Below are 26,066 nucleotides of genomic sequence, written 5' to 3' on the forward strand. Positions count from 1 at the left end.
GGCTTCAAAGCCCGGAAAACATTCCTAAATGTAAGATGATATGCATACGTACAAATGATGGCTTGCACTTTGGCTCTATCAAGGGCTGGTTTAACCGGGCGTTCCCCGTTTCCTGCTCGACTCCATCTCTGCCCTGTGACCGAGCAGGTGGCTAATTCCGCAGGGCTGAACAGTATGGTCGCTAATCCTCTGGTCAGTTTTCTATAGTCGCTCCATTTGATGCTCCGCAGTTGATCCTCATGGATTTCAATGCCGTCCCCAAGTTTCACCTTTTTAAATGAGTCTTCTTGCGACAAGGTCCAGTAGCGAGTCGCGATTGCTTACCAATTTCGCTCGTCTCTCAGGCTCTCTTTTCTCGAACAGTCTTGGAGAGATGTCGTAGAAGCTGGCGCCGCCGCTTCCTGATTGGTGCAAAGCATACGGCAACCAATTTTCGGACAGTTTTTTCCGCCTCAGTCTAAAACCTTAGAAATTAAAAGTGGTGAAATTACGCTTCGATCGGTAAAGTGTCTTTAATTGCTTCGCTTCCAATATACAACTGGGCATCTACTTTATACATCCATTAGGTAGGTAAAGCAAAATCTATTATATTGGACGTTTGGTGTATTTGGGCGCGCGTCATAAACCCTGATGGGCGCTCTGAAGGTGCCGCTTCAAATACAAAACGGTTTTGAACTGTTTCTTGCACAAGGCGCAACTGACATAGGTCGGATAGTGAATCAGTTTCATGTGTTGGCGCAAATTTGACAAATTACTATAAACCTTGCCGCATTCCTCGCAGGTCCGTGGATCCAACGAATGCAGTTTTCTGTTGTCCTTGCCTGCAACCAACAAGATATTATGTTAGACTGGTGTTCGTTGCAAGCAATACAACAATAAAAGTGCATTTCGTGCAGACAATTAACGTCCATTTGAAAGAAACCACCACTACTAACCTTGCGGGCTTAGATCGGATCCGATGTCTTTGCCATTAAAGGCTGAAGCCGGCGGTTTAACATCAATCGGCCCTAGAAGAATAAGGCTTGATGGGTGCGTTTAAGCCACAACGCCGCAAAATCACCTGTTAGATCCGCGTTTCCATTTCCAGAAGGAAATAAAATCATCGAATTATCGTCGTGTTCATTGTCATCATCGCTGTTGTATTCGGGAAGTTCAACTTTGGGCAGCAACTCCAAAGGGCTGCCGGCTTCGCTCTGCAGCGCAAATGGGTTCACTGTCATTGACTCTTCCTTCCTTAATCTACATTAATTAATTCATCAAGTTATTCTTTATTTGCATTAAACATTAATTTTACAGTGTTTTACTGTTACTTTGGAGTAGGTATTCAATACCAATTGTTATTTTGACCTTAAAGGTCGTTTAAATTCCGTTGGGCTTCATCAGTGCATACAAAACTGATAATGAAAGTGAGTTTAGATTCATTTTATTTAGTGTGATCGTCAGATGATTCATTTTTGTCATTAGAAGTTCATTCGCAACATCCTTAGAAGTTAAAGGTTTGAGAAGGTTTATTATGGCGCGTGCAGACCTAACAAGCCGAGCATGAGTTGCGGAAAATTTCTTTGATGTTTCGTCAAAACATCTACAGAAAATGGATTATTTGTCGGAAATATCAAGGGAACTTGGCCACAGCTCAGGCTCAGCTTGTTAGGTTTGGACGCGGCATAGCCAAGCCGATAAAGGTTTCACTTCCATTCTACAGAGCATTGGAAGTGCGAGAATTTTTGTCCAGTCGTTTTAAAGACACCCTGTATAAATATTTTAGTTGGCCAAAAATTGGTGACGGTTATTTGGAAATGGAAGTGAACTCAGAGGCACAGTAGGCCTGGGTAACACTGTGTTGAGTTGCGCTATTGCGCTGTTGCCGCACTCTGAGTTAACGAGTTATCACTCATCGGTTAATGAGTTATAAGTCATTTATTAAAGCTTTACTGGAAAACTGGAATTTTCACATCTAAAAAAAGGCATCAACATTTTTTCTGAGTAATGTTTTACTACTTTGTTGAAACAACTAAAAAAAAGTCACCTAGATTTTTCCAGCAACAGAACTGAGAGTTTCCTTGTAACATCGATTTCTTAATTTTCTTGCATAAAAGATTCAGTTTTCCAGTATTTCACATTGAAACGTTAGAAAAAACGCGGTTTTTCTGTTTAGAGACAGTGTTGTTTAGAAATATTGACCTAAAAGTGAGGAAACCGCAGTTTCCAAGCGTTTTTCAAATAAATGATTAGAAACTTTCGCTTTTTCAGTTCGGGGAAGTATTTTGGGAAAAAGAGAAAAATAAATAATTATTAGGGTTTTGTCCATAATTCGAAGCTGCAAAAATATTTCCAAAAATGTTTGCAAGGCGGTTAAGGAGGCGAGTGTTCCAATTAAATTTATTTCATAATTTTTCACAGAAAATACCCGAATATTTTCAGTATTTTAAGTAAAACTAAAAAATAATTCGAACTTTGTTAAAACTGTAATGACCTGAAAATTTAAAGGAACTTTAAAAATCTTCAGAGCAATAAGCGATGGGCGGCAAATTTTCCAAATAACTTTTTAAAAGCTCTCTGCTCTGGTCGTTTTCGGTTTTGGAGAAAACCTTAATTTTTTTTTACGGGGAAAAACGGGAGACACTTATTTTGGTTTTTGTCCCGAATTCGACGCTGAAAAAGTTTTTGTAAATTTTAACAAAGCTGTAAATGTATCTTGTAATTTTTCGGGCAAAAGACCTCCAGATCGTAAGTATTTTTAAGTGAAACTCTACAAAATCGAGAGGTTTTTAGTAGAAAGTAAAGGAAAAAAATCGGTCAAAACTGAAAAACCACATTTTTTTAACACTCTCCAGCCTTCAGAGGTATGGAGGTGACGAGATTTCTAAGATTTCTGTTCGTTTTTTGATAGAAAATTATTTGATTTTTGTTCCGAATTCGAAGCTGGAAAGGGATTTCAAAATTTTTTACAAAGCGGCGAAGGATTAGTAATTTGTTTCATAATTTTTTGCGGAAAATACCTGAAGATTGTCAGCATTTTTGAGTGAAACTTTTTCAGAAGATTAACTTAGTTTAGAATATTTTAGAATTAAGAAGAAACTTAGAAGAAAGATTAACTTGGCTAAAACTGGAAAATTCTGAAATTTTGAAAACATTCTTAATGGCCCTTAAAATAAATTGAAAAACAAGTAAAAAAAGTAATCAACATTCTCCCAGCAACGAAACTGAGTTACTGCGCCGGTGCTTTGGGTTGGCGTCAAGCCATTTGCGTAGCACTGCGCCAACTCCTAAAAATTCACTGCAAGATCAGGAACTACAAAGAAACTGCACATTTTTCTGCAAAAGAACAAAAAAACTAGGAAGTTGTTAAAATTAAAGTCTCCTCAGCATGTTTCAAAGAAGCATTGCGGTCAAACTATTCCATGCGAAAAATCGTCCAAACAAGGCTTTTATTAGTTACAAAATGATATAACAAGCATTCGCCAAGCGATAAACACCAACAAATCAAAGCACTAAAACAGCTACGAATGAAACGTGCCTAATTTCAGTCTCTGGTTTGCTCCTTTTCGTCGCAGGGCTTGCGATATTTGGCGTGGTTCCATCAATATTTATTGGAACATCCTGACTAGAAGTTGTAATGCCTGCGGCACTGACTTGGGAGTTCTTTGCTTTGGTTTTATTGACTAGAATGCTATTTCTGCAACATCAAAACACAGATATCATTCACATTCAGTTGCTGTGTAAAATTCAATCACCTAAATGCCCTTAATGGTTGCGGTTTCATGTACAAACCGCTGTCTTCCGGTTGATGGTCCGCATCAGAAGAAGTGTCCGTGAGTCCTCGAATTTTGAGAGACTCTGCAGTTTTGAGGAAAGCGGAAAGATGAGCCTGCGATACGTTTACTTCGCCCACATACATAAATTCCATTAGTGCGATTATGTGGCGAGCCTCCACATCTCGCATAAAGACTATCGGATGTGAGCAAGGGTTGGTCTATAAACATTAGACCATTAGACATCAGGCCTGAGCTTTGGATGTAGTAGATTAAGTATACCTTAAAGAGTTCCTTGAAGTATGGACTGCATGCCGAAAGGACCACTTTATGTGCAAGCAATCTCTGTCCTTCGCATGCAATTGTTACGTCGGTGAAATCTTCATTGCACCTCAGAATATCGAACTGAGAAGTGATGTTGGCTTGAAAGTTGTTCCATCTTAAGCAAAAGTGTTGGTCGTTTGGGGGATCATCTAATTCGGCCATTTCTCTAATTTATCCCCAGTAACATCTTTACAGAGTGAAAATCAATTAATCTAACTGAGCCCAATGGGGTAAAACATGCGGCTTGTGAAGTACATAGAAATTTACTAAAAGAGCGTTGCTTGGCGCTCATTCGCATTGAGATTGGAGCTGTTTTAGGCAAAGCCCTGTTATTTTAGAAGCAAAATTGCAAAGGGCAGGCTAGCTTGATGCACATTACTTGCCTCTGGCTCCTTTAAATTGACGGGGGTGTTTGAAATATGTGGACTTTTTATGCAAGTTTATTCTATGTTTTACATATTCGATATTTTAACATTTTCCTTCACTTATCTGTCAGAAGTCGATATGTCTGAAATTTTGTCCTCAAACAGTATAACCCCATAAAGCAGTGCCGTGTGCCCTTTGTCAGCGTAGCAAATTGCAGTAAAACCCCCTAAATCTACATAGCAAATGAACCGCATTGAGGCTGGAGGTGTATCTGAATTCAACAATCAAATTTAATGATTTTTTAGCTAAAAAAGCCACGCAAATCGGACTTAAAGGTTGCTAGTTCCCTTCGGACGTTAATGAGTTTGACATATGTGAAATTTCAAATAAAATGTCAGAATCTGGCCGATAGATTCTCTTGGTGTGGTTCCCAGTTTTCCTCAGTGAAAATCGCCTGCAGTTTCCCAATTTAAGTTCATTTTAATACCGCAAATGTTTACTACACAGTGACACTCGGAGGTTGCAATTAACAGTGGGATTTCGTGTGAAATTACATGACATTCACAGACTATTGATTTTTTCGTATTCGTTTTATTTTTGTTGAATTATTTCCTAATTTACTGGCTTCTGAAATATGAAATGTATAAAAGTAAGTGAAACACGTAACAATTTATTACTTTTCATTCGTTTAGTATACAGGTTATGAGTCATTTGGCACATTACATATTTGCATGCTGGCTTAATGCATGGCCTTCAATAACACTTATTTAACATTTATATCTCTGCTAAACTGCTCCATACTAGATGTAAATGAGTGCTTCATTCATCAGTTTACTTTATTTGACGCAAAACTGGGAAGTTTTAAAACCAAGGGATCAAGTGCAGTAAATGCACGTTTAGGCTGTATTAGCCTCTCAGGCCCCATTTTTAAACCAAATTGAAGATTCACATTGATTCATAGCTTCTATAGGTGGTATCCAGAATATACCGGTGTTACGGCAGCAATCTTCTAGGTAATTATCTAGTATATCAGACTCTCGGATTCGACATTAAAATTATGCTCGCCGTATAGATAATCCCTTGAGTAACAACTTTTCTTAGTGGAGTTTTTTTGTGTACGCGGTTTTTGACCCCTTCACTGATCAAAATTCAATAGTTTTTTATAAGACAAGGGTCGCTATCTTAGTTTGCACGCCTGACATCTTCCATCATGCTGATGCTGCACAGGCAAAAATCAACACTTCATAATATGTTTACAACTTCGTAGAATAGCTGCTTAACATTATTTAAAGACAAAACAGCCGTTAACGAATATGAAGAAAAACGCAGAAAGATCAAGCAAAACTACACAAAACTACCCCAAATATCTGCAAAAAGTGTCTAAAGAAAAATAATTACAAACAACTTTTTGGCATTATTTGTTATTTGGTTGGCCACCAACTTGGTTCAGAGATGCTCTATACTAACTGCGAATATTAATACTTAATATGGGCACATAAATGCAAAGGTCTGATAAACCAGAAATAGCCCTAAAAAAATTGTTAGTAACTGGATTTTCGTTTATTTTCAAGTTCATCAGGCTCTCGCATTCACCATGAGAGAGACAATCTCGATAACAGTTTTCTTCGTGTTATTTCTTGTGAAAATGCGGTTTTCGATCAGATTTCACTCTTCACTTCTTTTCTATAAAAGACGCCTTTGCCTCCTTGTGGCAAGAGATTTCAACCCTCAAGGAAATTCTATTTACAAAATTTCCTTCTACTTTATTTTTTAAGATCTTTGTCATGCTCTTTCGGAATCAACCTGGGGGCCAGTCGGATGTCCGGATTTATCACCTATTTACTGTATCGTGATTGGGGCTCATTAGGTATACATATAGGGACTGCATTAAAATGTATTTCTTGCTTTTATTATGCGCCCGCAGCAAAATTCCCTTTTGCGTTCCTGCATCTTGGATTTTTGCCACTTTCAATACGAAACGCCTTAGAAAACGGCAACACCTTTGATAAACAAATCGCAAAATCGTTGTCTCCTATTGGTCATCAGTATGCACCGATTTATCACCCATTGACTGTAATTGGGCTCGATTTCTCCAATCGCTTACAAACTGTTAGATAACAATCAAATCAAATCAAAAGGGTCTACCTTAAAATGTATGTTTTGCTTTACCTATACACCAATCGGACGGATTAAATACATTCTTTGGTGTATTTGGGAGGCGTTACGAGTGCAGGTTAAAATGGCGTGCTTTGTTATCATATGGAAAAGACGTGAAAAGTGGACGAAGTTCGTGTTTCTACAAGAAATATTACTAAGAAAAGTCGTTATTAAAGAGATTATCTTCTGTAAACTGATCAGAATTGCTGGAATATTTTGGAGTTAAATGCGATTTACTTAGGCTTAGTTGGTTTTCTATGTTTAAAGATAAGTAGGAAGGCAGTGATTCAAACATTTTATAATTTTATAGGCATGATTGAAGTGATTCTGATTCTGATTGAAGTTCTCGTGGTTCTCTTTGCGAGTTGATTTCAACGACTTTTCTCCTGTCTTTTAATTCTGATTTTACTATTTTACAATTAAGGCACTAAAAAACTACATAAGCAATAAACTGTTTATTTAGTTTTTGCATCGAAATCCTAAGTTTCAAAATCGTTTTTCTCAGATCATCCTCACGTCTTCGGATTATTTAGAGAAAAATTGATCACCAATTTGAGAAGAATCGCAGAATAAAATCGAATCGAAGAATAAAAGAGGGGCAGAAAAGTTGTTTTGAAACTTTGAAATCCTTTCCCTTGGCTTTAGTGATTCCTTCCTATATCGATGACCAACGACATGTTTCGTATTTCCCAACTTGTTCACTGAATTCACGTAGAAGCCGGAAATTATTTATAGTTATAAAAAAAACTGAAAATTTAGTCAAGGGGTGATAAAACATTGTTTTAAACTTAGGTACACAGGAAGTTATAAGCCCGTTCAAAACTTTTTCGCCGAGTCACCGAAAGCCGCTTATCTTCATAGTAAATATCTTTATAAATGCACCTAAAGAATGACTCCTTAAAATAAACGTGACTTAAAAAAATCGACTGAAGAACGCAACGGTTTCAGGCAAACGGTTGTTTTAAAGTATTCAATCACAACAATATGCCAATTACAGATTTGAACAAAAACATTAAGAGGCATTTTGAGCGGTCATGGTATTAATTTTTTTTTAATTGAGGAGTTTAGATCACACATAAAAATGTTCATTTGTGGCCAAAAAAATTGAAAAGTGGCTGCAGTTTTGACTTAACTTAAGTGAAAAGCGTGTAAACCGGACGAAATGTGGGTCAACTGCAAGCATTGAAAAAACTCCAAATTTTTCCTGCTTTTAGAATAAGGAAGATCGCACATCCATCTCCGGATGTGTTCTGTCTATTAGCCACAATTTTTCGGTTGCCATAGACTTTTTTGTGCAGTTTAATACTTTAAAACTGCAGCAATTAAGCACATCTCCGGAACCAATTTCAGAATAGATTCAAGAATTTCAATTGATAAATTATATTTTCCTCTAAATGTCTAGACTTATCTTTACTTACGTAGGTCATATAAATGACACCTTCGACACTGATGGATGAATTAGCGCTAAATTATTTCGCTAAATACGTATTTCTATTCTCATCGTTATGGTAATGAAAGATAAGAAGTTAATCAAGAAATAAGTACATTATTTACAACCGAAAGCCTGTTAGAATGTCGGTTTGGATTCTAATAACAATGACTTTTGGGCCGTTTTTGCCACACTGAAGCTTGTTTATTCATTAATTAATACTAATAAAACTACGCGATTCTTCGACACTCTCTAATGGCCGAAAACTGTGGTTCTTCGAATTTCACCTCCCCCATACACATTTTGGGCTAGCTTGCACCATTACATCACATTTGCACGTTGTCCTTCAGGTACCAAGAAGACAAAACACCAGCAGCTTGCTGGTTCACTTATTATTAAGCAAACCATGACTGTGAATAGAAGTTAGAGTTCTGTGAATTGTGCCTAGCTGGGGTTAGGAGGTTTTTTCTTGTAAGTTTTAGTTGAAAAACGTGTTCTTGACTGAAAGTTTTTGTTTTTTTGCCTGATTAACTTTACATAGGTTCAAAGAAGGACTTGGAGTCCGAGCTGAACCCTGTAACTCTTGTAGGGTTAGTTTGGGTTCGTTGGGTTTATTAGGAATTTTAGAGATTCTGCATTATAATTGTTGCTGATTTAATCAAAGCTATTTGTTTTGTTTACTTTGCTTTGATTATTACCAAATAAGCACGTAGTCCGTTGATATCGAGTTCAGGCTAATGATTTTATAAATGGCAAGGTAATTGAAAGCATAAATCGTTGATCCTACTAATTTGCGAAAAATTCATCTCAGCTACGTGATTCGTCGCACATCGCCCGGTATTTTAGCCAAATTCAGCGCATGTGAAGACGCTTAGTTTATGATAATGACCATGCAAGGAGGATTTCAATTTGATGATAATACTTTGCAATTTGCAATAGAATAAACTAGGACTTGTTTTGAAACCGCTCTGCTAATTTTTTTTATTTAAACAACCTGAGTCAACTTGGCGACTAGCATTTGCAGATTTTTTGGCAACACGTTTCCCGTCAAAGGTCGACTTCCTCTGCTTGATTACATAAAATTAATCAATCGAAAACAGAATCTCCTTCCCACATTTAGCTACGTAGGCCCTCTTTATCTGCACTTATTTGAACTGTGATAAATTGGAAATTATCTGATATCAGGTATTTTTGGTCATTGAACGATGTTTAGGTGGAAACTTGCCAAAGTGCTCGATCTAACGCGCGCTCCTCTCGTACAGTTCCCTCAAAATTTTCGAGTTTTTTGCGAAAAGCAAATTGCGATGTTGTGAATTGTGTGATTTTTCGTTTGAATACCTTAATAAATCATCGGGATTTGGTTTTCTGTGTAAGTGAACTTTTATGCTGCATCAATCGAATCTAATGAACATCCTGAGTTCATTGTTGAAAGCTTGCGAAAATGTTTGTTATTGCGCTAGTTTCTAAACAAGAAAATGAAGGAACGTGTTTTATATTTTTAGGTGCCAAAAGTCCAATTTTCTGAGTTTTTTTATTTATTGTCTCACCGCTTATTCAAAAACGCTTAATACAGTATAATTAGACAATGATATGAAGAAGTGGATTTTATTGTTTCTACGCAAAAGTGTGCCATATTTCAGCTTATAACTATAGGCACCTACAAGCTTTAGGTGTATGAAAACGAAGTTTTTTGAGGGTGCTGAAATTTGTAGAAAAATAAGCGGTTTTGTGAATCAGGGCGATTTGGTTGAAAATTTCCCTTCAATCTTTTGACTCATTTACAATTTAGATGATTTAATGCAATACTTTCGAGGAAAATGACTGTTCATCGAGGTGTTTACTTTTGCTACCTAATCATTCACAAGCATAATTCTTCAAGCAAGCTTCAAAAGCTTGTTCGTCGTGGGTTTCCAAGTATGTTTTAATTTTATTTGAGCGTTTTTGATCTTTTGCCCGCCGAGATATTCGATATTTAGATCGAGAAAATGACTGGTACAATTCATATACAAAGAAAGCATCTCTGCTACCGGAAATTTAATTAATTTTTTAATTTAATTCTTTCATGTTCTGCCATCCCAAGTAGAATTTTACGAAGAACCCAAACTAAAGATTTCGCAAGAAAAGCGCACAGAATGTTGACAAATTGAATTAAATTTCCTTATTTTAACCGAGTTTTAAATCATAATTACCAATTAATATTGCTAAAGATTAACAAAGTTTTCGAAGAGCTTGAAAAGCAGTGATTTACTTACGAAATTATGTTAGTTTGACTTTGCGTGTTCTTGGGCGCATTATTTGCTTATTATTAATCCTGTCCATATCTGTTGCCACTTGCTCACCAAAATCACTATTTCTCAACCCAACATTTTGTTCTTCAAGTCGCACCTAAGATTAGCCAATTTCTTCGCTTCGTCGTTGCTTGTTCTCCACTTGTGTCAAACTATTTTTTCATTGGGTTTCTACTGCATCTCGTTGTTATTTAATTATGGAATGTTTCGTTCTGATGCTTGGCTTCTTCAACCCCAATTCAATTCAAGCTCTATTTAGGTACTTTTTCTAATGCCATTTAATTAGATTGAATTTTGTGTTGATTTTAATGTGAATGTTTTTTTTCAGGTATAGTGAACGGTTTTTTTATCCAAACTGGCTGCCCAGGGTTCCAGTGGCGCCGAGTGCGCTGCGGCCTCTTCTAGCACACCTGGCAGGGTTGATCAAGCAACACTGACAGGTAAGTTCATTATTTTCATTTATTTCTCCAAATCTTTCGAATAAAAAAAAATGCCAAAAATCGCCGAGAAAACGTGCAACTACATGGCATGATAATTGGCGATTTTTGGCAATTTACCGGCTTCTAACAGCGAATTTTTGCATAAATTGGCGTGCACATACGTGTGGGTAGTCACATATTGTAAATTAATATTTGCGTCATTTTTCGTTTATCTAATCAGTTATTATAGCGCTCGTTTGGCTGGTTATTACTTGAGCCCCCTAACTTTATCCACTCGCGAATCTTCGCATTGTTGAATTTTTCCAAAACATTGAAAAATTAAATATTTTTTATTGTTGGTCTTTAATCGATGAAAATGTCCCTGATTCTATTTAAAGCAAAATATCGATCAAAAACACATTGGGGGTATAATTTAAGGTAGGACTATTCTATGTGGCAGTTAAATAATCGTCGGGCTATGTTTGGGATCGCAGGATTCTCTGCAAAGATTTCCTGGAAAAGTAGCAATGTTTTTACAAAATGGTTCAGTGTCATGTATTCTTTCATACGTAAAGTATGTGTTTTGAACCAATGGATTAACACTACCAGTAGGTAACTGTTTAAAATAGCACTTTTTAAGTATTGTATTGGTTGAAAAAGCGACGAGAAGTCGTGATTTTCGCGTGATTAAGCCGTCATCCATCGAAATAAATTTGGAATCCTTCTTCGCTTTGTAAGAAGTTTTGAAATTCCTTTCCAACTTGGAATTTGGAACAAAAATCAAATAATTTTCCATCAAAAACCAAACGGAATAAGCGAAAGTTTATAACAGATTATTTGGAAATCGTCACCTCCATACCTCTGAAGACTGTAGAGTTTGTTAAAAAAATGTGGCTTTTTAGTTTTGACTGATTTCTTTTTGCTTTACTTTCTACTCAAAAACGCACTATTTTATGCAAAATTAGATAAAAATAATAATTTTCTATTTTCACTTAAAAATACTAAAATTTTTCGCTTTATGAAAAAAATTACAAAAACTTTTTTCAGCGTTGGATTCGGGACAAAACCGAAATTAAATTCCCGTTTTTTTCGAAAACTGAAGGTTTTCTCCAAAAACCGATCCCAAAACTAAAAGTTTTTAATTAAACCATTATTTTCTGATGATTTTCTTCTTTCCGGACAATAATGGGGTCTTTTCAGCCAAAAACGACAAAGTTAATTTTTCTAGAAAATTCGCCTCGTTCATCGGTTTGTAGGGAACTTTAGAAAGCCTATTGCAGCTTCGAATTTGGCACCTATTCACAAAAACCGAATAATTTTATTCAATTATTCGCGTTATTTTTTAGTATTACTTAAAATTCTGACAATCTTCAGGTATTTTCTGTGAAAAATTATAAGATACTCGTTATCTCAGAGAGCGGTAACAACTCGATAGCGCAACTCAACACAGTGTTACCCAGGCCTACTCTGAAGATGTTAACCATGAGTGCTAGCGAAACGTCAGGACCAAATTCCTATCGATGACCAGCGAATAACGCCAAAATCATCAGTTTTAAACTGTGGATTTTAATCTGTGTAATAACAACAGTTTGTGAATGATTTTTACCGGAATATTAAAATGTCCGACTTCGAGTAATATGCAAAGCCTTTTGTCTCAGTCGAGACGTTCAAGAACCTGAAAATCTAATTTTAAGAAGGAGAAGTAAGCGAACAAAGCCAATGACATTGTTGGGAGTTATATGGAAGGTGCGGCCCGGCAGGAAACATCCAGTTTTGCTGTATTTTTTAATATTTTCAATTTTTAGTTGGCTACACATTTCGGTAAACAGCGAAAAGTTATTTTTCTAAATGGGCGACAGTCGAACCTGACCTCAAAATTCGCAATATTTATTACGGTTTAAAAAATAAATTGTGATAAGTTGGCCGTCTATTTTAGAGGATGATCCAGTCGAAACTGGGGCCCCATGTGATTGCAAAATATTGTCGATTTGCTGTTAAGGTCGATACACTTTAGTAAAATTTTAGAAGCTTGTCATTTGGTCAGGAAAACAATTGCAAATTGCAAATCCAGTATTGTTTGCAATGCTTGTTATCTTTTCCAAGTTGCTTGAAATCAGGTGTTTACTTAATTAATTATCTAATATTCCGTGCATTTACTGGTGATTATATTTTCTTTCGGCTAGTTCAAGCCTGAACATCTTCCCCATATGGGTGGCGTAAAACTAATTAGAATTCAAGTCGGCGAAAAATTCGCGGACCGTAGCTGGTTGATTTAATTGTCGGCTATTTAGAAAGTGAAGTCATCGCGCACTGTTAAAATCTAAAAAAAACTGTACTGTTGAGTGAGTTTAAGTGTGTTCAGGCTCAAAATGTTGATTTTGTGACAATATGCAGTGAAAAACCAACATGTGACGTTCAACGTGAATAGGATTTGATACGGAAACAACCGCCTCTCATTGTTTTTCAGAGGTAAAAGGCCGCATCTGATTGCCATACTTATCTATCCAAGTTGCACTTAATTCAGCTCCTTATCGTCTAATCATCAATTACTTCCGGGCGAATGCCGTGTATTGTTTATATTGTTTAATTTGGCGCATTCGCCGCAGTGGATTATGTAATAAGATTTTTTAAAAGTTGATGTTTCTTCAGCCATTAATCGTACCTGCCGAAAGTTGGCCGCTGTCCAAAAGTAGTCTCAGGAAATTCACAGTTTTCCAACTCGATAGTCAGTTTACTTTCGTCCATTCGGTGCCTTTCATTCATGTAATTTTCATTAAATCTTGCGATCTACGTTACGAATCTTTGGTTGGTCCAGATCCATTCGGTTTCATTCTTGGTTTGGCCAATCGTTGCCGGTTTCGATCGAAATTTGCTTGCAAAATCGCAAAACTCTGGCAAGACCGGTAAGAGGCAGTTGGCAGTGTCGTTAATTAGTGGGAAAACGGTTAATTGTTCACTGCAAACAGCAATTATAAGGTTTTTAATTAATTCGAGAGAAAGGAGGATTTTTCCAATCAAAGTACTGGTTGGATAGTGTTTGATTTGCCATCTGTATTTGAGGTTTTCTTATTTGCGTTTTTAATATTTCTTCAGTTCAGGGAAGCAGTAACTGTTGGTTTTTGTGCAATTACGCAACCTGCACTTGGGATTCTTTGAAATTTAGCTTAATTAATGTTACTAATCAAAGTACTGATTTATTGAACTTCAATAATTGAAATACATTTTTTTAATGTTTTTGAATCTGAAAGGAGTCACTTTTGTTTAGGATCCACATTAATGCTTTCTGTTGTTGCTTGCGTGAACTTTACAATTTACAATTTTACCTAGAACACTTCAATATGTTGCAACTTTAGCTGTAAAAAAATATAATTTAGTCCCCGGTTTTTGTCTCATTCATGTATTGATTAGAGCCATTTTAAATTACATCAAAAGATGCACTTTTGATGCTGAAATTTTGCGCAATTTCCTGAGGTAGTTTTTCATCCAGTTACGTAAGCAGCCAAAGTGAAAAAACTAAGCAGGTCAAGAGTTTAAGGTACTTTCTGGTGTATTAAACCGCATAGTGATGAAGAACTAAGATGACTGTTAGTGTTCGATTCGTAAAAGTGTTTCAACAGCATGCGACGACAGTTTTCGGGGAGGCCTAGAGTGCGGGCAGGACGTTCGGTTAACATCCGCGATTGGCAGAAACAAGGAGAAGTCCTCACCACTTGGAATAATGGTAAATTCCTCTCATTTCTACTGCTTTTGATCAGTTTAATGCAAACATCCAAACGCATAACAGTAAACTGCTATACCAGAAAAACTGGCACCATTACTAGATCGCATATCTTGCGGTCCAGTGTCAAGTTCTTTACTCGATACCGGTTAGATGAAGAGCCTTAATCATAGTTGATTGGGTTTCCACTACGCGGGGAATGTCAAGAATTCCTTCCTTCTTGCGTCGAGTTGAGTTCAGTGTCTAGAAGGTAAACAAACCGTCATCGAGAGTGGTAATGTAGCTGCTCCATTAGACAGCAATTGCTAACATAATGCCATAATTAGTGCTCAAAGTGGCTTCATCGGTGTTATTGTTGTGGTTTAAGCGTGCGGATGGTTTCAGCTAGGTAGGAGAATATTTTATAAATTCTTTGTCTATCGAGGATTTTGGGGGCATTTTTATTTAGCGTTTAGACGACACAAGAATCTAGACAATTTTTAAGTAATGCTTATGTTCAACTTTTGAGTGAGAGGGTTGCTTATGGGGATTAATTCACTAGTTTGTTATAGTTTTTGAAACTTTTAGCTCTTTTACTAAGTTTTCGTTTTGTGTTTTTATAATCTCCTTTGGCTGACATCACATTTTTTACCGACATAAATGCTTCGGTTTTGTGTCCAACATTTGATAGCTGTTTCGCGTTGTAAGTGAAGGAAAGTTGCTTATGAGCAATAGTTTTTCAGCTTTTACTGTTTGTTTCTTTATAATCTTGTGTGATTTAAATCACTTTTTATCAACACAGATGCTTGGGTTTTGTGCTCAATATTTAATGGTCTTTTTCCTTTATAAGTGAGAAGTTGGATATGGGAATTATTTCACTGTGAATTTCATGTGTAAATTTTGATACTTTTAGCAGTTGTGCGCTAAGTTGGCCGWTTATTTCTTTATCAGTTCATTTCACTTAAATCGCATTTTCTTCATCAACAGGTTGCGGTTTTGTACTCATATTTATTTGATAGGTTTTTCGYTTTATAGGCAAGAGGAAGTTGCACATGAGCTGCTCATTCACTTGCTTTGTTTTAATGTCYAGACTTTTAGCACTTTTACGAAGTTTTTCGTTTGATTCATTATAATCTTATTTGACTTASACCATATTTTCTTCACCTTCATAAATGCTTCGGTTTTGCGTTTSAGCGTATAAAGAAWTAAACGGAAAACTTGRWTTAATTCCCATACCAACTTCGCTYTYATRARAGACAAAAACCARTWRRTACTGAACGCAAAACCGAAGCATTWATGAAGGTSAAGAAWWTWYSGTYTAWKTCAAATAAGATTATACGMTSATTTGGCTTCATTTTGTTCATCAACATTCGATTCTGTTCTCAACGTTTGAAATATTTTCCTATTATAAGCGAGGGGAAGTTGCTTGCTGAAGTTTAAATCACATTTTCCTATGTTTGACCTGCAAATAGTACAAATTAATGAAATTAGTGGGAAAGGTATATTAAATGTACGAACGAGGTGGTGAATGATTCGCGTTATTTTGTGAAAAATTTCAAATATCTACATTTTCCGTCTTTAACGTCCAAAAAATCCTTCATGTGTGCGTTATATATTTCATACATTTCAAGTGAGCATATTGAGAGCCAAACCAAAACGTGACCGCCGATTATTAAGTTCCGTTAATATGAAAATTGCGCCTTGCTTATGTACTTTTTTCCTTAATGTAAATGTTACAGTGTAACGCTAGTTCCAAGCAACAGTCTTCGGGTGTGAGTTAAATATAGTTAAAGGATAATCCTAAGTTATGACATTTTGATTGGTTGAGGCTCACTTTTCCTCCTTCCTGACGCATAAATAGCTATTTCCCTTTCGAAATTTTCCTGCACCCGGCGGTCTCATTTTTCTCTTGAAGTTGAGCTGAACTTTGGTCCTAAAATCCCCAGAAAATGTTGCTTGTGTTTTTTCACTTGTGCATTGTTTTCAGCTGAAAATGTCGCGTTAAGCTCGTCAATTTTCCTTTGAAGTTTCCCATTCGAAAGCAATTTTAATCATTAAATTATCGTAATTACTTCCCGAAGAGTTTTACTTGCGCTGAATGGAATTGTATGCGTCAATAAAGATATTCACACAGCAACTTAAGTATGCAAAACACATTCAATCGAAGAATGTTTCCGATAATCGTAGAAGACAAACAGGACATTTCCATTCGGAAGGGAGCAAAAAAAAAATGAAAGTTCTTCCTATATCGGTCATTCTAATGAACTATAACGACCTGCGAGACCATAAATGTCGAAATCATGATAGTGCAACTTCACGAGCCGAACCGTAGCAAAGAACAGCACACGAAGTGAAGGTTGGGCCAAACGAAATTGACTAATAAAAAATTAATCACCGATGGATTTTTTGATTTCAACTTAATTATGTTCGAAAGTCGGACCATCCGACATTACAAGCATGTAGAGGAAGCGTTTTCTCGTTGCAGTGCCATTAATGGGCATGTTATTTAATTTCAGTTGTAAATAATTGCTCCTCAGGGGCCATAAAGGTCAAATTGAAATAAGGTTAGTAGTTTATATATTCATGTTTTCTCATGGCCATTGCACTTGTCTTCATTCGGAATGTGTTTTTAGTTGGAGGTTTTTTCAAATGAACGAAGCAATAATATTTGGTTCCAAAGGTAATTGCGGTCGGGCCACACACAACCCAAAGAGCTTCCGATGATGTCAATCGATAAATATACACTTGGTTTGGTGAGGTGCCAGTATGTTTTTCGCATTTGAACGCGCAAAAAACCCACTTGAGGCCATCAATTACATAAGTCGGCGAATTGATGAATTTCCACTGAAATTTTCCTCTTCCATTATCAAGCAACTAAAGGCTCTCTTCCTTTCTAATCCTTATCGATGATGATGAACCCGATAATCTCAAGTCCCTTTCATTCTGTCCAAAGTATTCGCCATGGGATATTAATATTTATCACTGTTAAACCACCGTTAATCTATGGAGAATGTTGGCTAGCCATGATATTAAGTTCACTATTCACTATCAGCATTTATCAACGAATTCTGCTTTCTAAAATGAAACTAGCGAGTTTTTTAAGACTTTTCGCAAGCACGGAGGGCTGGCTTCTTCAGAGGTGTGTTAGCTTTGGGTGCGAACATCAAACACTTTCTAATGTGCTTCTGGCGGCTGATTTTTGACCAAAAACTGATCGACAGATAACATTTTCCAGTGATTTTGCGTTCGAACCAGCACAACGCACAACTTTGACTCAGAAGATTAGATTGTTTTTACGTCCAATCCAATTTCTACATCAAACACTGTCTAATGCGTTTGTTGTGCATTATTGCTGATTCTTGGCGAAAGCTGAGTGATCGCGGAACATCTAAAATAACTTTTTTGCACGACGCTCTTAAAGCTCCAAGCTTTTCAGAGTCTTTATCGTACAGATGTAAATTGGCCCTTCCTGTACATTAAACAGCGTCAATTTATTAAATCCCCAAACATTCGGACACAGTATTTGCGAACGGTTTATTCAATTTTAATTTGATCAGCTTTGCAAACGCTCCAGTCCATAAAACTGGTGGTATACATTGAAAACATTCTCGATCAGCAGCCGTTAATGGGGCAATAATAAACGAAAGCTTCTTCGACTTGTCCCGGCCGGAGAAAAAGTTGGTATAAAATGGGACACGAACATGGACGGTCGCAAGCAATAAAAAACCTAGTAGTAAACGGGACATAAAGACGGGGACAAACGGTTGTTTTTTACCGGGTTTAGAGTGCACTTTTGGATTGCGATTTGAGAGGTTCTCCTCATCATGAAACAAATGTATTCTTTAAATGGGATTATATTATGCAAATTGGCTCGCTCATCGGATTACAGCTTAATGAATAGTCTAGCGACCGCAGCGGGTTCATCTGTGTAAGGATTCCTTTGAAAATCTGTTAGAACATATTTAATATTTCGTGTATTCACATTTTCTAAGGTGGCAGGCAGCAACAGTGAAACTCTGCTCGTTTGGTTAATTGTTTGGACTGATCAGGTACAACGTAAATTGCTTGAAAAACAATGCACTTTTGCCAGTTGCATAATCGCATGCTTTTCAATCAAATATCGGCTTTAATGTCCCCCGAAAACCTGTTTTTTTAGGTGAATTTACCCCAATGGGTGGCGCGCTATTTTCGTTAGACTGCTTACAGTCGCCTAATGGATTTTCAGGAATTTTAGTCTGTTCTTTTCAGTGTTAGTTCAACTAAAAACCCGATTAACAGACCGCTTGACATTGAGATATATACGTAGTATTAAAGCATCAAGAACTGTGCTAATTTTAACTTACTAAATTTAAATTTTTCGTTCATGTTTGCGAATCATCCTGAAGCCCGCAGGAAGTTTACTTGATATTATTTTCGAAGGTTCGCTGGGCTTTGTTTTCAGCTTCACTCGGTGATTCTAACATAGGAATTAAACGGAAATAGATAATGTTCTGTATCTGGTTTTCGTGTGCCAGTTTGGACTGGAGGATCTCTTTGTCTGCAGCAAATTTTGATTTTTTATTGTTATTCAATTCAATTACCAACCGCGCAATTTTTCATTCTTTGTACAATAGAAATGCAAAAAAAACGCCAAACAACGCTCTTAATGAAGCAAGTAATTGGATATTATCGTAATAACGCTATAATTGGGTGTTTTTTTCAAAGTATTCATAATTATTAGTTCATTTTAAGAGCAATTTCTGTCGAGCGGTGGATGGGACCAAGCATCAGTGTAAAGGCCATGAATAATTAGAAATGATATGTTTTATCGCATATTCGCAAGAATGTGATAATTGTGTTATATTGTTGATTTTTCAGCATACTTTGCTAATTTTTGCACCTTTGTTAATAGCGCAGTCGTATCAATCAGATAAGATTAGATTCCGTCAAAACGGGATTTTAAAAGAGTGAACATCTAAACTTAGTTCAAGATTTTGTGAATTGTATCGCCGGGTATGTATGTTTTTTGCCTTTTATCTGCTTTTGTTCTCGTTAGTACTTAAAGTCGATTATGTAAATTATACTTACCCCGGTGTTTTGAAATGTTTTTGGTCACTTCAGAAACATTGTTTCAATCTGTTGCATATTGTCGTCATTTTTAATCATTTTTGTTGACAAGCAAACAAACATTTCGGAACGGGAACATGAATTAAACCCCATTCTGGAAATACTGCACTAATCCTAGTCTAGACACTTTTACACCAAACCAAAGATGCACAATTAATGATGGAAAATGTTTATGTTTTGAAGCTAAAGTTCTTTGATTAACTTAGGATGGACTTTGTGTAAATAACTGTTCAGATAATATCGGTCACTGATTTTTTCCTCTTCGTTTCGATTCAGGTTACACGGTTCAATTGAGCAACAGATGCTGAGTGCACTGAGATTATTTTTGTATAATTTATACTCGATTAATGCGATTGGCATTGGAAAATCTTCCAGTCAAATGTTGAATATTTTATCAGGCCGATGTAGTCTGTTTGAAAGTAGGAAAGGTTGAATGGTTTTTTCGGTCTTTTATGGTCTTACACAGGTTATTAGCGTTCGCACGAACCAAACGAAAAGTTGTGCTAAAAACATCTTTGTAAGTCAATGAAAGTTCCAATAAACCATTCAACCTCTCAATTTGCGACTTTTTTGCCTGACGCATTCTAATTTGGTTTGCGCCTTTTTCCAAACCGGCCGAAGCATGGACCTTTTCAAAAAGTCGGTAAAATTGGTGGAAAGTGATGTAAAAATAAAACACTTTTCAAGTCAGGAACCATAAATCAATTTATAGGCTCTATTTAAAAATAGCGCTCATCGTTTTCGAAAATACGGAAGTTTTGAACAATATCCAGCTTAAAACTTATTTTTACGGCATGTGCTCTTTAAGTGGGAGCTTATTTTGTTTTTTTAAGGTTTAATGCCTTTGTTTCAACTTAAATATCAATGGCTATTGTACGCAGCCGAGTTCTCATACGAATTTCGGTCGTGGGATGTTCACATCAAACTTTTCATCGAGAAAATGGAAATGTCCGTTACAATTAATTTCAAATAATAATAAGAATAATACAAATGAGTCGCATACCATTAGGCGGTGCCTTTTTGTATCTCGTTGCGTAATGAAGGATGAGGCGTGATTTGCGTTTAGAAATGCGGGAAATGGAGCAACATCATTAGCATTGAATCTGCGCAAAGTTTGTTCAGTATTATACCAGTAGAAGATGTTGTGTTTGGAGCAGGAAATGTTTTTTTTGCTCAATTAATAAAAAAACATATGTTTGTTGCGTTCAGGTAGAGTCTCACTCTCAGTCGTCCATTCTTGCCCAATTGAATGGCGCCATAAAGAAAAGCTTTCTTTCCTAGATTCTTCTTACTTTCTATCGTTATCTCGGTCTTAGCTAATGGATCGATTAAATCAAGCCGGTACATTGTTAGAAGCCGGTTTTTTCGCAATTTTTCCTGCGTTATCGTTCATTACTTGTTCTCATTATGCTTTGTGAGCATTTTGCAGCATTCGCTAAAGTCTTGGAAAGGTTGAAAATTTTTACATGCAAATCTGGTTTTATATAATCCAAGGATACGACACTCGAGATAATTAATATTATTTTTAATTCAGTTTAAACGTGTTAGTGTTGGCTATTTTATTTAAAAAATGCTGGTTATTATTATTATTGTGTTTGTTTCAGAGCTGTGCAGCGGTGAATCGCTTCCTGAAGTCGAGATAATCAGTCTTTTGGAGGAACAGATTCCTCGCTACAAGCTTCGGGCTGATACTCTCACAAAATTTGGAGGTGAGTTAAAGTTACTCGAAAGAAAAACGCAGAAACGTCTCTAAATACCACCCAAGTCCTTTAAAAGAGCGTTTGAAAAAGGTATTTGTGTTTTTATTGCTCACATTAAGACGAAAAGTTTGCAACCGCAAAAAGGTTTTAAAGATTGCAACAGAATTGGCCATATCATTTCTTAATGTATTTTAATCCTTGACATAAATAGCAGATTGTTTAGGCTCTTTAAACCTTTTAAAGATAAGATTTGCCATAGATTTAATGCGGCGCAGTAACTTTGAAACCAAAACCGTAAAATGTGATCTATTGCATGTACGCAATAATTTTAGCAAATAAGTGCATATCTGAAGAGTTTACCGAAAAAAACAATACAAATTGATTGAGTTCGATAAACACAGTCATTAGCGTGTTTATTGGTGCTATTGTTTCTGAGGCCTACTACCTTCGAAGGAAAATTTCTCAAAATCTACGACGCCTTGAAGATAAGCGACATTTAAAACTAATCGAAGCTGATAAATACCTGTGAAGGTTTTGAGCTTGTTTAGTTTATTGCATATAGTGGTTAGGTGAAAAATGAATCAATGAAGTTGGTGGGAAAACGACGATGTTCGCGCTCGATGGAAAATTTGATTTTTACCTGGCAAAAAGGTACGACTTTAACTGATTTAAAAAAAAAGCTTTAAAAGACATACACGTTTTAGAACGGAAAGCTATTATTTGTACTTATTTGTAATTAGTTAATGCTCCAAAATGAAACTCCGGTTCGGAGCCCGATCTTACACTCACGGTCTTTAACCGACAATATCTTTCTTTTAATAGATCCAGACACAGGAAATCTGTGCATTGTGTACCAAAAAACGTGTAAAAAGTTTACTTTTGGTCGAAAAAATCGAGAGATTTTTCGAAAGCGAACTTTATTTCGAAGAAATTCTGAAAAATTGAAATAAGGAAAGCTAGATTTTGCAATTCAGCTTTCTGTTTATGGTAGTTACTCTTTCATGTTCTGTAGGCTTTGATTTTGATCGTAAAATATCAAACTTATAATTAATTGAAAAATGCTAAGATTTAAGATATTTTTTTGGTGAGTTCAAAGTTTTCCACTTTTTGCTCTCATCAAATGTAACCAATTTTTATTTCTATCTTGCGCTCATTTCCTTTATTTTTTTGGCAATTCCTCTACTTCCTCTTTTTAATTTATCACAAATAATAATCCAATTCCATAATTCAATTATGAGTTGGTTCGTGTCGTGGCCGATTACCTTGTAGAGCCAGAAACTGATTTTACGTACTTTGTGAACCATAAACTGCGTTTTCCTGTAACTCTACCAGGTTGGGAGCAAAACTAAACCAAAATCGAGATTAATAAAAAAAACTATTTATTAGAGCGAAAATTATTAACTACATTTTGGCTTGAAGCGCCACATTGGTGGATAACCAAAATCAATTTTCTCGACTGATGAAACCATTGAAAATGCATATTATCGGCGAGCTAAAGGAATGATTGAAACATTTTCAGCTTTACCTCGTAACCGCTAATTACGAAAATGTTTTAGCAATCCTGTGGTACAGTATCGGCAAATATTTTCAAGGTTCTGAGATCTTGCAATGACAGGTACCCAAAGCAGCTAATTCTAGTCTGTTCTTATCATTCTCTAGTTCACGGTGTCTATGTGATGTGTTCACATGACAAAGATCAACATGTTAATGTACTTTCGATGGTGGAATTGTCCGAAACGCGTACGTACCTCGGTCTAGTTTATAGTTCAACAGTAGAATTTTTCGCCGAAAACACAGTGATAATTTTTGCAAAATAATTGGTTTCATTATCTGTATTTTCCATAACTTCAACCATAAACATTTCAGAATGTATTTGTTCCGGTAATATGGATAACTTTAATTCCAGGCCATAAACCATTTGGCTCTCGTTTTATGTTGTAATAATTTATCAAGCCTTTAATCCCCTTGGGCACAACAACGAGGTAATTAGCTTGCAAACTTTACTTAATTCCACCTAAACAGAGTTCCTTTCGTTGATTGATGTCGGTCTGGATGGCTTAAGTGGATTTTGTTTAAAAACTGGATGATTTTGTAAGTTCTTTTTTGTTTCAGGATACGAAAACCAGGACTGGTTTATACCCTCGCCAGCTCTTCAGATCGACGAGGCTGATCTAAAATTGTCGCCGGATCAAATCCGAGAAACGCTTAATTATTTCCGTAAGTTCCGTATGCTAAAACCCACAGGTCGCAAAATAAAAATATGAACTTCTATACTACATAAGCCAGAGATTATGGTGAACGATAAACAATGTATTTATGGTGTTTGCAACATTTGCTAATTCTGTATTATTAAGGAATGCTGATGATCAGTTTCTATTAGCTCAGCCAAAAAAACCTAAATTTTCGCCCAATAAACATGATGCACTTACCAATAAACTGACACAGTATCAATATAATCAAAAAATATATATTTATTGCAGTTCTATGTAGTAACCGTGTGAGCCAAATGACAAAAACCTACGATGACATAGAAGCAGTCACAAGGCTTCTGGAAGAGGTAAATTAGAATGTTGAAGCGTTTGGCATTTGAAACATTCCGAATTTCTCTTCTATGCAGAAAGAAAAGGATTTAGAACTGACGGCCAGAATAGGAAAGGAACTGTTGCAACAGAACAATAAACTGGAAAACACAGTCGCTTCGTTGGAAACCGACTTGAAAGCCGCTTATGAGAAAATCACGCAACTGAGCCATGAAACGCACAAGAAGACTGAACTCATCCAGATCCTCACCAACGATATGGACGAGACCGACTTCGACACCACCTCGTCTGGAAAGATTAATTTGGAGCTCATGCAGAAGAGAATGGGTAAGATTTAAAAAATACTATTTATTTTGAAAGAGCATTTTTTTGGAAATTGTGTAAAATTTATATATAAAAATTTCAGTTTTTTTAACAGCATTTGAAGTCATGCATTCAGTGCTAAATTTAATAAGTCCGTGTATAACTTAATATTCCATAGGATTGCTTTTCAACAAAATTCATCAGCTCATTGTTGAATTATTAGCGCAAAATCAATAAATCTTGTAAATAATAAAGTACTGATTTGTTGTGAACTTTGAAGCCCCGCCAATCTATATTTATCTGAATTTCTCGCTGTTTTGTACTTCTTTTACACGTTTGGAAATAAACCGAAAGCAAAGATCCAGGAGTATTATCGCTATTGGGCGTCCCGCTAATTATCGCATTTTGTGGGAGATAATCGGGCTGCCAAGTCGTGCGTGTTACGTAAGTGAACAGTCGCGTGCGTGGACTTTAATTAGCCATAAAAAACGTAAATATGCAGTAAAACATTAGCTGGTTAAATGTTTTTTTTTGAGTTTACGAGTTTTGCACTAGAGTTGAGTGTTGTTTCTTTACAGCGTCCCTACAAGATGAAAATAGGTCGCTGAAATCGGAATACTGTCGCCTTGCTTCGTGTGCCGACGACATCGAAGCCCAAGAACAAAGACTTTTGAAGGACTTAACTGGACAATTGAGTGAGTCCCACTTGCTTTAGCATAGCATATACACTATTAACTATCGAAAGTTCATTGATTAGTGCAATTAAAAATACGTCAACGTTCCACCTTCTTTTCTTAATTCAGCTAATTGGAAATTAGCGCGCTTCATCTTCAGATTTCTCCAGTTTAGCCGCTAATTGCGCAATTGTATTTTAATAACTTTTGTTTCTGTCAGCTTGTGCCAATTCAAGTATGACTTATCTGGAGGATGAAGTGGATCGAGTGAAAGAGGAAAACCGCAATCAGCACGAGCAAATATTGGCGTTACAGTCGCAGCTACAAGACACCGAAGATAAGCTTAGAAAAGTGCGTCTGCTGTGTTCCATTCCTATTGTGCTCCAATGCTAATCACATGTTTGTTGGCAGTTGTTATCAGAAAATGACGAACTGAGCGGCCTGTTGCAAATTACTAAGGAGAATCAGGGCAGCATAGCAGTGGAACTTTCCGAATTCAAGGCCCGCTACTATGAGGTGGAGGCTCTATTGCGCGATGCTCAGGACCAGATCAGGAAGCTGCGAAGAAAACAGCTACCCGGCGCTCGACTGAACTTGTTCTCCTCACTAGGAGCGGCAGGTACTGCACCTTACGATAGTCTCCAAAATGAGCTGGAAATGTCGATGCATTCGGAACTCAGTCTGGACTCAGGAATTTCAAATAGCAGTGATACAGTGATGTAAGTTTACACTGGTAAAACCACGAGGCTTGAAGTGACGAAATTCTATTTTACTTTTGCAGGCCGCAATACAAGAAAGTCTTCGAAACGGTTCGATGCGCCTCTCAAAGTTCACTTGGCAGCGCTGAGAGCTTGGGCAGCCTACACTCCTCAATGGGAGGCTACGTCAGCAGCTCCAGCATGCCGGGAGGTGCAGGTCCTCGCATGAGTATCATGTCGCAAAGCAGTGGCGGAAGCGGCTATGGACGACATAGAAGGCCCTCTTCCTCGATCTACAGCAGCAGCTCTTTGGGCTATCCCAGTATCGATTCTACTGGACAATCAGATAGCGAGTCTTCCATGCAAACGACTGACTCCGAAGAAGGATATCCGTAAGTAACAAATTACATTTACGGGCTTTCTTGCAGTAAAAATCGCTTGTTGAAGTGATAATTTCTTATGGCCCGGTGTCAGTCTATCAGAATGCGTTATGGCGCCGTTATGTCTGGTACACAAGCACCCGTAAACCATTTGCCCGGTCGTGTTAATATAATAGTGTGTAGTCTGCGGGCCGTTCGTGCCATTACAGCTATCATAAACTAATTAATATCAA

The 26,066-nt window shown here is 36.7% G+C and overlaps 2 protein-coding genes across 6 annotated transcripts in view; one reads left to right on the forward strand and one right to left on the reverse strand.

Annotated features, from left to right (window-relative positions):
- LOC109545424 (BTB/POZ domain-containing protein 18) overlaps positions 1-19,796 on the reverse strand; it is a 21,691-nt gene extending 1,895 nt beyond the window's left edge. The window contains exons 1-8 of one of the 2 annotated variants that reach the window (XM_019916104.2): positions 19,500-19,796; positions 4,035-4,263; positions 3,735-3,973; positions 3,518-3,676; positions 1,061-1,239; positions 936-1,007; positions 325-464; positions 53-269 (exon numbers count right to left, since the gene is read on the reverse strand). In XM_019916104.2, coding sequence (XP_019771663.2) covers positions 53-269; positions 325-464; positions 936-1,007; positions 1,061-1,239; positions 3,518-3,676; positions 3,735-3,973; positions 4,035-4,238 — 1,210 coding nt within the window. In that variant the 5' untranslated portion in view covers positions 4,239-4,263; positions 19,500-19,796. Of the gene's footprint in view, positions 1-52; positions 270-324; positions 465-935; positions 1,008-1,060; positions 1,240-3,517; positions 3,677-3,734; positions 3,974-4,034; positions 4,264-4,459; positions 5,460-19,499 lie in introns of those variants that run through there. The other variant, XM_019916103.2, reaches the window with a different exon arrangement.
- LOC109545421 (trafficking kinesin-binding protein milt) overlaps positions 10,662-26,066 on the forward strand; it is a 20,339-nt gene continuing 4,934 nt past the window's right edge. The window contains exons 1-9 of one of the 4 annotated variants that reach the window (XM_019916097.2): positions 10,662-10,756; positions 21,143-21,247; positions 23,351-23,455; positions 23,719-23,795; positions 23,856-24,105; positions 24,660-24,776; positions 24,976-25,106; positions 25,167-25,474; positions 25,537-25,845. In XM_019916097.2, the coding sequence (XP_019771656.2) occupies positions 23,745-23,795; positions 23,856-24,105; positions 24,660-24,776; positions 24,976-25,106; positions 25,167-25,474; positions 25,537-25,845 (1,166 nt within the window). In that variant the 5' untranslated portion in view covers positions 10,662-10,756; positions 21,143-21,247; positions 23,351-23,455; positions 23,719-23,744. Of the gene's footprint in view, positions 10,757-13,233; positions 14,457-19,353; positions 19,425-21,142; positions 21,248-21,774; positions 21,890-23,350; positions 23,456-23,718; positions 23,796-23,855; positions 24,106-24,659; positions 24,777-24,975; positions 25,107-25,166; positions 25,475-25,536; positions 25,846-26,066 lie in introns of those variants that run through there. The other 3 variants (XM_019916095.2, XM_019916098.2, XM_019916096.2) reach the window with 3 other exon arrangements.

Source organism: Dendroctonus ponderosae, unplaced genomic scaffold (assembly GCF_020466585.1).
Source record: "Dendroctonus ponderosae isolate FM_Combo_2020 unplaced genomic scaffold, Dpon_F_20191213v2 Dpon_F_20191213_5, whole genome shotgun sequence".
Taxonomy (NCBI): Eukaryota; Metazoa; Arthropoda; class Insecta; order Coleoptera; family Curculionidae; genus Dendroctonus; species Dendroctonus ponderosae.